Source organism: Hesperophylax consimilis, chromosome 14, assembly GCF_061612785.1.
Source record: "Hesperophylax consimilis isolate HC1 chromosome 14, BYU_Hcon_1.0, whole genome shotgun sequence".
Lineage (NCBI taxonomy): Eukaryota > Metazoa > Arthropoda > Insecta > Trichoptera > Limnephilidae > Hesperophylax > Hesperophylax consimilis.
In genome coordinates this window covers 23,010,101-23,023,160 of record NC_142849.1, presented here as the reverse complement: position 1 = coordinate 23,023,160, position 13,060 = coordinate 23,010,101, and the positions used below count along the sequence as shown (strand labels likewise).

General features: G+C 32.5%; 1 protein-coding gene across 1 annotated transcript; it reads left to right on the top strand.

Moving 5' to 3' along the window:
* The first annotated feature begins 6,141 nt into the window (after window positions 1-6,141).
* LOC149418073 (uncharacterized) lies at window positions 6,142-8,161 on the top strand. The gene is made up of 4 exons (XM_089639887.1): window positions 6,142-6,206; window positions 6,408-6,666; window positions 7,245-7,296; window positions 8,020-8,161. Exons 2-4 carry the CDS (start codon window positions 6,528-6,530, stop codon window positions 8,159-8,161), a joined length of 333 nt encoding a protein of 110 aa, XP_089496013.1. The 5' UTR covers window positions 6,142-6,206; window positions 6,408-6,527.
* The last annotated feature ends 4,899 nt before the right edge of the window (window positions 8,162-13,060 follow it).

Genomic DNA, 13,060 nt, shown 5'->3' with positions numbered 1-13,060 from the left:
ACGGCAGTTCCCTAATTGATATGACCCCCTCTCCTGGGAAAGATTATTGCGTAGTGTGTCAGCCCAATATATAATAGTACATGGCACGCCCAATTGATGCGCTCATAATATAGCGTAATGTTTCTAAGGCTTAATACTCCGTAGAAGCTAATTGTCTGACTTTGTGGCAAAACATATGAATATTCTTTAGTTAAATGATGTTTTAACGAAAGGATAAGAGATGATAAGCCATTTGGATATATAATATCACGAGGAAATTCTACATTATTAACTAGAGGTCAGTGATTGAAGAGGTATGCAAGTATGTTTTCGTGTGTAAATTAAATATTTGCAATATCCTCTTCATTTATTTCACCACGTCTAACACCGAATGCAGGCACGAGCGGGCAGAGTGCAGGCGAGGTGTGGAAGAGGGCTGCAGCGTTGGGGGGGCGGGGGTTGCAGGGGAGTCCCCGTGAATTTATTCAACTAACGTGATTTATTGTGAAGGCTGCGAGCGTTCTTGGCAAGTTGAGACGTGTCTTCATTGCGCCCCTATTTCATATTTAAAATAATAAATAACGGAAACTGTGCAACACAACATGTAAGGGGAGTGAAAGATCACCCCATCTCTGCATGCCAGAGAAAATTATAATATCGGGGATTTATTATAAAATATATGGATACACAAATTTTCTTGTATTTGGTTATTTATTTATCAATACTTTATTTATTACATACCGTATTAAACTAAATTAAATAACTTTGTACATCACTATTTAAAAAAATATATTTTATTTTATTTATTTATTCACGATACAATAAAATAACAAAATATTATGGGTAATAAAATATTTATGCAATATGCAAAACAATATACGAAGCCGGGTTTCTTCCAGGTGGAAATGTCTTCCAACCATCCCAAGATATTATGGTCCTTCATTTTTAATAAAAATCCTGAAAACTTAGTTTGAAATTAAAGTGAAATTACCCATTTTGCCTATTCATTAATTTAGACATTTATTACTAAGACGTTACAATACCCTGAAATAAAGCCAGCATCTTGACGACGTAAGTGAAGCAGCCGTGCACAAGAATATTGCGGCCCTAGTGTATTGGATAGACCTGCACTTGGGATGAATTTGGGATATCAAATCAAAAATAAAGTTGGAATCTTAACATCATAAGTGATGAAGTAGTGTAAAAATAATATTCGGCTCGCGGCCTTGCGTAATGGACGGACCAACGGTCGACTTTGCCCAAGCAGGCCTAGAAAAATCGACCGTGGGGTTTATTTGAATTATTCCTGATGAACGTATTACTAAAATCTTAAATTTTTCTAGAGGGATCCCTCGGAAAGTTACTAAGTTAGTGTCTAAAAAAATAAAATCTGATGCTTACTGACAATTTTATAATTGAAAAAAATTTCATAATATTTTCAAACCGTAATACAAGTAGTGATGGTTTTATTTTTATTAATCTTCAAAATAAATAACTTACATAAATAGGAATCTCTCTAGATACATTTGAGATTTTAGTAATCAAAAATAGTTATTGATTGTAAAGTACGTGTGTGCAGACAAACATACACGTTATGTAATGCAGTTATAAGTAACTATGTAGGTAATATACCTGAGAATTAAAAAAATATATCCCTAATTCAATATTCAATTAATGATTTTCATTGTTCACCAGTATCCCACCGCCTCTCCCTAAAGTTATTTTTCTCCATCTATCATTTTGATATCAAGTTATTAAGGTTTTTTACTAAACCTTGAAACAAAGTGTTTCCGATGAAGCCGGTAAACAGAAAAAAATCGATATATTTTACATGCAAATGATATTTACTTCACAAAATGTTCATTTTTTATGTGTTCCTGACACGCAATCGGGTATTTTATAGATATTTGATTCACAGATATTCACATACAATCACCATTTATTATCTACATAATATAGTGAAATAGTTGATTGCAAACAGATCACTATCGTAGTTCTGCCAGTATGAGAAGTGAGTGAATAGAAACAAAGAGATTAAATCTGAAAAAAAAGCGAACCAAGAAGAACAATCTGATAAGTTAATTTGGTTCATTTTCATATTAATCAAACCAGTAGGTATATTGTTTTGTGCATAATTAAATTCGATACCACGTAAACTAGTTTACCTCGCCTTACCTGAGATTTATATTTAAGGATATCGCTTTTTGTCTCATGCTTTGAAAAACTTATTTATTTTTTAGATACCTAGTTTTTTTTAAAATTTTTATTTACCTGTAGTAGTATAATTTTTAAATTTAAAGAAGAATCATAATATGAAACATAAAATGCAAAGGAGATTAAGACTATATTTCAGGAGCTCACTAGGATATTCTGTTCTGAGGTGGACTAGGTTTTGGATAGAGGGTTTTCAGCGACATCTATGGTATAACTTCATAATTTGGTAAGGGTTTATTGAAAATCAGCTGAAATAAGGCGTTTTGATCAAGAAAATTGAGATATTTATTTATTTACGATTAACATAAAATTAAATTCAGAAAAAAAATAACAAAACAGCTATACAGTGGAAAAGGCAGTACACAATAGAAGTATTCTTGATTTTCGATGAGATTTTATAATAATATACAGGAACATATAAATATCCAAATTAAAATATATGAGAATAGGTGGCAAATAACAAGAATGGTTTAAGAAAAAACCAAGTTTGGAGACGCCATATCGAAGGAACAGCCAGTAAAACTAGGAGTCCCACAGGGATCTGTATTGCGGCAATTACTATTTATATAATATTTTAAAAATAAACAAATTAAAACCAAATGTTACAAAAAGTAAAAACATGGTAAAAGGTAAAAAATTCAACGGACGGAACGGTAAATTTTTTGAGACGAATAAGGAAAAAATTAGATATAGTATGGTAGCATCTCATTTAAATTACTGCTCTAGTGCCCTTTTCATGTGCAATCAAACTCAGATAAAGAAATTTCAAATAATTGAAAATAGATGTATGCCAGCAGTATCAAATTGTAGTTGGTATTCTAAGATAATTTTTATGCAGAAAAAACTAGGAATGTCAAGTGTGAGACTGCAAATGATTTACAATACCCTAAGATTTATATTTAAGCTAAAAAATAAGATACTCCCAAAATACACGTTTGAAAATGTAAATTTGAATTTCGCAATACTTAGTTAACACATGAGAAACTGCGGAGATTTTAGACTTCCAAAAAAAATTGTCGAGAACCCAAAATAATTTCTATTTTAAAGGATTTAAGATTTTTAATGAATTACCGACAGATGTTAAAGAAGCTAAAAGCTTTGCTGTTTTTCGTGGGTTAAGCCTAAATAATATAACAAACAAGTTATAGATGTATTGTGCAGTGTCTTATGTTATACTAGTTACAAAAACGTATTTATTTATAACTAAATAAGCAAATACAAAAAAACCCCAAATATGAAAACTAAGTTTTATACCTAAAATTTACCATCAGGCTACAAAAAACAAAATGTTAACAAATAACAGTTTTCAATAAATGCGTAAAATGATTTTAAAAATATATATTTCGGTGCAATTAAAATTATCTGCTACTTCTACACATTGGTTATCTAAGCTGTGTATGTGTTAGATATAGTACTAGATATACGCCAATTATACGTTATAACACTACTAAACTACATTTTTGACAAAAAAAAATAATTTCAACATACACAAAATAACACTAACAGACCAGTTAGACAAGCGAACAAAGAAAACATAAAAACTCCGACAGTGAATTCAAGCTTTGGACAAAGACACTACCAATACCATGCTATAAAAGCTTTCAACAGTGTAAAACTTGAAATTAAAATTCAGGAAAATAAAAATAAATTCATATACAAAATTGAAAAAATGGATTAAAGAACAAAAAAGACAATATTACCAAAATGTCATAGCATTAAATAAAAATAAAACCTATACGTAACACACAAAACCAACATAAACACACATCACTCACAAACACACAAGATTATATTTTAAATGTATTATTTTCTCTTTAAATGTATTATGTGGATTATATTTTCATATTATAAAATGAAGGCCTCAGCACGGGCAAGCCACCCAGTGAGGCCAACATTACTGGAAAACTTTGAAATGTAAAAAATATTGTACCAAATAAAAAAAAGGTATATAAGAGTCCATAATCGAATTGATATTGGCATTATTGTTGGAGTAAAAGATATTTTTAGTTTGATTGTCTCTGTCGGGAACATGAAATGATATAAATTGTAATAGTGCAGGACTGTCAGTAAAAGAATTAATGATTTTAAATAGAAAAATGATATCACTATAAAATTAAATGTTCAAATTTCATATTGCCAGAATTCACTGTTTAAGATATTTTTTTGCTTCGTACAATGGAATTTTACACTTATATTTTCACACTTTTTAAGTACGATTTATATATTTTTGTCACACCAAATCTCTTATTAGTAGATCTAAGAATAACCATTTGATATGACTTTATATTTATAAAATAAAACGAAATGACTCGTTTTTACGGTAGTAGATACAACAAAATGAATTAATTAATATCAAAGAAACAGTGAGTAGGTACTTATACATTTTCAGTCTATATTACAACATTGACGTAACCAATGTTTTCTTCTAATGTACATAGGTACCTCGATCTCTTCTAATACGAGTAGTTGGCTACAAGAATATGTACCTACATTTATTGGGAAATGAATAATATCTTTCTTTTGCAGTGAAAATTCTAAGCGGGACTTAAATATGTTACCTATCTACTTGGTGTCATGTGTTTTTGCTTTATTGATCTGATAATTTTAACACAATCTCGTATGAGTAGAAAAAAAACGCGTCCAATGTTATTTTGAAAGGAAAAGCTAGTACTAACTAATAACAATAGTGAACAAACAAGAATGAGGTAATTGCTGATAACAGTTGAGGGGTCAGATCTTTTTCGTATCTTAGAGCGGTGATTTTTTTTAACCACTGGAACGATTTCGGTCGAAAAATCGACCACTTTTATTTTTCTGCGATTGATATCGGTCCAAAAATGGACCGATTTTTCTACCATTCGTAAAATATTTATTGTAATTATTTAAAACGTTTATATGGCCAGCTACTTGTTTTATCGAATAGCTGATAATATATTCTCTTTGTCTATGAACTTATCCGTTGTCTTTGAAGTGTTATTTAACGAGTTTTCGCGGTTTTTTTATGGCGTCCTGTCAAAAACATAATTATAAATTTTCAACATTCACGAAATTTTTGACTCTTCCTAAAATGCCGTAAGTAATTAATTTATTGGGTTTTTAACGCATAATTATATATCTGTGTAATCATGATTGACTTATCTATCTTTGAAATGCGTTTTTAATTCGTTTGTTTGTATTATATTGTTTTGGTTGAAGTTTTTGTGTAAGATTACGCCAACTGAAGACGTCATCTGTTTTTGATTTACAATAATGTCTTAAATACTGCACTCGCGCATTTGAAATATAGATATTCCATCACAGTGATTCAAAACAAAGAGATATATATAAGTTTTATTTGAATTGGTTCATTATTAATACAGATATTTGCTAACCAATTATTTTAAGTCATATGTCAAAAAGTTGACTCTTTTTCACATGTAAAATGGTGTAAAGCCTTCGTCACACAATAAAAATTTAGTAATTTAGTTGTATAATTAATTAATTTGTTTACTTTTACCAAATTTGTGCAGAAACAGCTGTCGTCCAGGGAAAGGGATCACTCCACGACCCAATAATTATTTTCAAATTTTATATTAGTGCAATATTTAACAAAATTTAAACATTTTACATTTTACATTACTTACATTAAGTGTTTTCAATTTAAAATATATAGAGTGGTGCTGACTGCAAGAGGTGGCAGAGGAAGAGGGAGAGGTGGAGTACGAGCTGGTGCCGGACTACCTGCACGTGGACGTCAACGCAGAGCTGCAATTGCAGCCTCGTCTGGAGTGTTAGTATTTTTTAATGTTTTTTTATGAAAGTACTTTGCTGTGGCCGTTGAACTCATCATATATTTGTATTTATTTAAACAGTGACCCTGCTTTGCTACTGGTGCGAGAGGATCGCGTCAAGGCCCTAAAGGCTGTTAGGGCCCTGCCTGCTTCCTTCCGGCTAGAGCTGGAAAGCCAAAAATTCAAGAAGCAGGCGGCGCGCATTTTGCTCCCTACCGCACCTCCAAGAAAAACTAAACAAAAGTAAGCAATCGTATTTAGATGCTTGATACAATATTATTGTTTTTTCCTGACAGCGTTCCACTCTTACAGTGAGAGTTGGTAAGATCAGCGCTCTGTGCATTTGGCACATTCAGTGCATATTTTACTGTTTATTTACATACTGTACTTACTGTTTCACACGTGAATGAGAACAATTTATATGATTTATGTAAATGTTTTCAGAATTCCATCTCCGGAGAGAACAACGTGTCCCTTTTCACAAGGGACGCCTTCACCGTTGCCACGACCCGTACCACCACCGTGGATGTCCACACCCAATCAACGGCTCCCAATGCACCAATTATGCCTATCCGTGCAGCATCTCCCGAGCCGTTACCTGGGACATCGCGGAGTGGGGAACTCTTCTCTCCGGAGGCCGGCTATCACAGCGAGCTGTGGGTGGACTTGCCATTCTACGAAGAATTGTCGGCGTTTGGGAACGGTGAGTTTATTTTTTTAAATATCAAACCAGGGGCTCAATATAAAATCAATTATCTATATTTTATATTGATATCCCTAGCACAGTTTCACTGTTGGTATATTGGCAGGAAATAGGCATAGTACTTAAAAATTCCACATAACAAACATACAAAATGTATTGTTGTTATGACGTGGATGCATCATTACACATCTTTTTTTTCTGTAACGGGTATTGAAGAGTGAGAAATAAGACATGCCGAACTTCTTTGCGAGGATTACATTTGATTCACCGGCTTCTAAACGGTGTAATACAGCATTTTTTTCTTAAATTGAAAAAACACTTTCGCTTCACGGGACTCATTGTGTCGAGCTTCCTAGTCAAAGCGAGGCTGTATTGGTAGGTGGGTTTTGTAACCGGACAAATTATCCTTAAAATAGGTCGCTTTACGTAGTTGGTCACTTTAAACGGATACGTTTTCCTACTAAAAGCTATGAAACCTTACTAGAGTTTACATTATCGTCACTTAAAACAGTAGACCGTTAAATGCAAAGTCATTATATCCAAATTCTACTGTAAATTTGTGTTTTCTTTTATTTCAGAGTCAGACATGGGCAGAAACAGTAACGTGGACGAGGCAGCTGTAGTAGAAGAGTCTGTACTTGGAAACCGTGAGTTATAAAACTAACTAACTTACCTTCACGCCATTTCGGTAGGCAGAGAGGATGAACCACCATGCAACTCGATCTTGGCACACACACTCTTTTCTTCATTCCATACCTACCTGACTGTGCGATACTCCTGACATTGCCCGCCTCAAGTATTTGATTAACTTTTTATTTATTTTTTTATATGAATACCTCACAAGAGCCTTTTTTATCAACCACAATTTAAATACTAACGCAGACCCGTGAAAAATCATTAGATATATATTTTTTTATGTGCTTACCGCACATGAGTATCAATTGCTCCCAACCGTATGGAGCCAGTGAGACTATGGCATCCCCAATCGGGGTATGTTGTGAGGCTGAAGGTAGCGGGTAGGGGAAGGAGGTGTGGAAGAGGGAGGTGGAAAAGTACCTGGCTATTCAGAACTGGTCACCAAACACGGCTAAAGCCATTTCAAGCAACGTTTCAATTCTGAATGGGGTCTTACACCAGGGCGATACTATGGGTATCTTCCACTCTGGAACGTGCCGCAAATATAACATATATTATTTTTAATGAATTTTGTGTGAAAATAACACTAATTATTCAAATATAATTTATTTGATTCGATCCCGCGACCATCGTATTGCGAGTCAAAAGCCGTACCAGAGGCAGTGGGTTATCGTAATATAGACACATTAAATTAATTTGGGTTTTCTGTTGTTTCAGAAATGGATATGGACAGATCGAGCGACGATATGACGAAGCGAGCGACGTCGACCACGAAGAGAGCGATGAGGATACCTTCTGCATGCCACCAATACCTTATCATAATATTATCAACGTTTCACCTAACTCCCATAGACTTTAGTAGACAAGACCAGGTAGATAGTGAGGCAATGCGTTCGATTCTGCCGCCTGAAGGTTACTCTTTCGATTGGTCTAATGATATCTTACGGGATAAGGGAGACTTTCACAGGCACGCCAAGACCAACTTTTAATAGCGACGAAATGGGCAAACCTTTCTTAAAGTCTTTGATACAGATTTCGTTGAACTGATCGCGAGAGAGACCAACAGGTATGCAGATATTGCAGATCAATCAGACTTACAAACCTCAACTCGTACTAGACTATAACAAGGTAATGGGGGGGGTTGACCGAAAAGATCAGCTTTTGTCAGGCTTCCCCATTGAACGACAGCGAAACCTGGTCTGGTACAAGAAGCTTTTCAGGAGACTACTAAGCGTTTCGGTGCAGAATGCGTATATATTGTACCGCTCAAAGCTCCGCAAGGAAAATAAACGCATTTTGTACCGAAACTTCAGGAGTGAGGTTGCGGATGAACTCCTTCTGCTGTTCTGTCGTAGTCAAATTGACACGACTGTGCGGACCATTGGCCTAATAGCTGAAGGAAAGACTCTGCGACCTATCCTGAAAGGCAACCACTTCGTGGTCCGTAGCGGGAAAAAGGTGAAATGTGCGTGGTGCAGCATAAATAACATTTTCAAAAGGACCCTTACAAAGTGTGATGTGGCATTATGCTATGATTGCATGAAGCCATATCACACTACAATATAGATTTGCTGAGGGTTTTTTTTTTATTTAATTTTTTTCTTTTTTGGTTTTTTAGTTATGAAATTAAAATTTATAAATTTAATTAAATTTGTTTGAACATCAATTATGATGGCCTGGATGGTTGGACTTAATCATTTCTTTCCGCATACTCACGTCTCATGTTATGTTGTCCTCAAAGGTTCTATATGATAAGGTTCGGTGGACATTTAATATGTATATTTCAATTCTGATCATTAAAATATGCATGAACAAATGCACAGGTATTCTAATTTTTCCCTGTTTATTGTACACATTAAATAACTCGTTTTATTTTTATGTCTTAATTATATTTTGTCAATTTTTCTGTAAAGAGGCTTTTCCAGATCTAGTCACTAAACATAACTAAGCCAATTCAAGCAATGTTCAATTCTGAATGGTGGTCCCTCACCAGAGCGATACTCAGAATCTCACTCTATAGCGAGGCACAATGATATTATTATGTATTGATTTTCTTAAATTATGAATAAACCAATAAACTGAATATATTTTTATTATGACAAAGTGTGTAAACAATGTTTAAATCAATATACTGCTCTTTCATTGTAACCATACAACTGTAATATTGATTTAAAAGGATATAAGGGCTTAATAAATAAATCAATTATTGGTTCCATCAATTATTTTCCATCCCCCATTTTTTTCGATACCTTTGCGTTTAGATATAAAATTATCACTATGATTTTATTTGCCATTCTACGGTCATACAAAGGTTTGATATATATATACAAATTTATCATCATTTTACATATTCCGATTTAACCTATGTAGATTGACCTTAAGGTAGCTGTCAGAAGTGATTTTTCGTCAAATATTGGTGAATTTCATCAACTTTCAAAGTATCCCCCTGAAATATTGGCAATGTTTATATCTATGATATATATCTCACTTTAAGCCTTATTTCCTCGTTTTGCACGTAATATAAAAACATGGTTACAAATCTCCAGTTCTAATTTACAATTATTTAAAAAGTAGCACCATGATTTTGACATCGTGAAATAGGCTCTCTGTATAATTCATCAAATGAATAAAATAAAGCCAACACGGCGACTATGCTTATTAATACTTGTAGACAGTTAATGTATCTTCCTAACGTTATACCAGTTTTTGTGGTAAATTTATTATATAGCATAATACAGTGATTTCAATTTTGACGCGTCACGCACTCAAATTTTACAAAATTATTTTCTGACCAAACTTTTGAAGAGATCTTAACATGCAAAAAAATATTTTTCTATTACATTCTTGCATCTGTGATTATCAAACAGGCCATAGAGAACATTAAAACGTAGAAAATATTCTATAAAGATTTTTAAAACTGCCACTGGCGGCAATTTCAAATCACAAAAACGCAAATTTCGCGCATTTATAAAGTTTAAGATTTTTTAATAATTTATCTATCAATTCTAAAAATATAGAATAATTATTAAAATATAGGTGAATTCATTGGCTGTATAGCACTACAATCAGTTTTATGTCTCCGTATTAAAATTCGGAGGTTTGATTTTTTTAATGTTGGCGGAAAATATTCAAAATCGTCGCCAAAAAACCGCGAGCAATCGGAGAAAAAAGTTTTCTGACGCGCGATCGTTCGAGTGGTTAAAGTTTCATTTCTATGAACAAGATCACATTAATTCTCGCTCCGCATCGAAGGAGTACAGTCGCGTAATTTTGTAACAAGTAAATCAAATAATATAGTTTACATTAATAACTCGCCCACCTGGGCGCTCCATTCCATCCAATATGGAAACTCAAGAAATTATTAAAAACATTAAAGATTTAATAAACGAGATCACTTCAGTGAAGGACTCAAAAATAAAATTAACACTGGAACAGAACATAATATCACTGGAAGAAAAAATTCAACATGAACTAATAAACCTACAAAAAAGATTATAGAATTACAAGAAACTAATATTAAAAACAATCATCACTACGCACAGAAACTAGAAGAAATTCATAATAATAACAAAAGGACATATGCAAATGTATTTGGTGACAATAAAAACTTCGTGAATACAAGTGCACACATCCCAGAACAGAAGCACGCCATAATAATTACATCTAAAAACACCCTGAAGGCCGAAGATATAAAAATAAAAATTCAAAAAAACATTAATTTAACTAAAATAAAAGTTGGAGTAAATGGAGTAAAAAAAATCGGAGAAAAAAAATTACTGATTTCATGTCAAAAAAAAGAAGATGCAGAAAAGTTAACCGAAGAAATTAATAAGGTAATTGGAAAAGAAATATTGGCCGAAGAAATTAAAAAAAAGAAACCGTGTTTAATGTTGAAAAGGCTGCAATGCCAATTGACTGAAGAGGAAATAATAGATGGAATTGTACAACAAAATGAAGGATTAACCCTGGAAGACAAAAACAACATCAAGTTTAACAAAGAATTAAAAAACAAATACAATGAAGGAAAAGAAAACGACACCACTAACTACATTATTGAAACAACCGGTAAATTAAGAAAAACGCTACTAGAAAAAAACAAAATAAACATCAAATTCCAAAGAGTATACATAGAAGACTGTAACCCGCTTACTCAATGCTACCACTGCTTTAAGTTCGGCCACACAGCGCAAAGATGTCTCGCCAGGACGCAGCCCCCCATTTGCCCTCACTGCACAAAGGAGCACATTCTGTCTAAATGTGAAAATAAAGAACAACCTCCAACATGCAACAATTGCTGTGTTCAAAACAAAAGATTTAATATGAATTATTCTACAGAACACAGAGTTGATAGCATGAAATGTCTCTATCGGCAAAAAATGCTTCAACTAGCTAGAGAGCGCATCGACTATGAATAATACGGTAAATTTCATTTCTTTAAACTCTAATCTAAAACTTTAAAAATGAATGATTTTTTATGTAACGCATTAGATAAAAAAAATGTATATTGAAGAAAATTTATGTCAATCTATGAAAGATTTTAACTTAATTTGCACTGAAAAAGGATTTTCCATATTTCACATGGATGAATAAGTTATAACATTAAAAGAATTAAATTTTTTCCCGGGCCTGATTGTCTTAACAGAGACACACTCTGGAGGCGAAATCAATTACACTATTCCAGGCTACACATACCATGCGACAATAAACAAAATAAACAAAAACTCAGGTATCGGATTATTTATTTCTAACCAGTATAATGTTCTCAATATTAAAGAAATAATTAATGTTAGTAATGTTAACATATTAAATATAGAATTTAAAGACGTAAATAAATATTACAACATTATTGCTATCTATCGCACGCATACATCGATAGTACCTCAATTTAAAGATGAATTAAAAAATATTTTGTTAAATTTTAGAAATAAAAATACCATTATTGTTGGAGATATGAATTTAAATATCGCAAACGACTATTCTAGTAAAGATAAAGACACATATCTAAATATGTTAGCAGAACTCAATTATTTATCGTGCATAAATTCTTATACTGGAAATGTTAAAGGTCAACGCCCCTCATGCTTAGATCACATTTTTACAAATATTCCTGATATCAAAAATATAAAATCAGCTGTCATTCATACATCTATCACTGATCATTATTCATGTATTTTTAACTATAAATTAAGCAATCCAACTTTGCCATTATTTAAACAAAATAATTACTCAAAAAAAGTACTTAATATGGATACATTAAAACACCAATTAGAATCAGAAAATTGGAATAAATTATTACAATGTAATGATGTCAATATATGTTGTAAAATGTTTGAAGAAAAAATATCTAAATGCATAAATGACTCGACAAATAATAATATAATAACCAAATCCAAAGTGTCGAACTTGAAACCTATAAAACCATGGATTACTCATGGTTTAGTAGTATCTGTACGACATAAGCAAGCTCTTTACAAATTAACTACTCAACAACCAAATAATAAAAATTTACTAAATCATTTTAAAGCATATAAAAACAAACTTTCGTATATTATAAAAAAACACAAAACAAAAATATTACAAACAAAAGTTGAATCAGGCTGAAAATGATAGTAAAATAGTGTGGACAGTTATAAATGAAATAATTGACAAGAAAAAAAACAAGAATAACGACATCGCTACTATATTTCATGACAACATGAAAACATGTTGTAAAGAAAATCCCTCAAAAGCTGCAAACATATTTAACACCTTCTTTGCG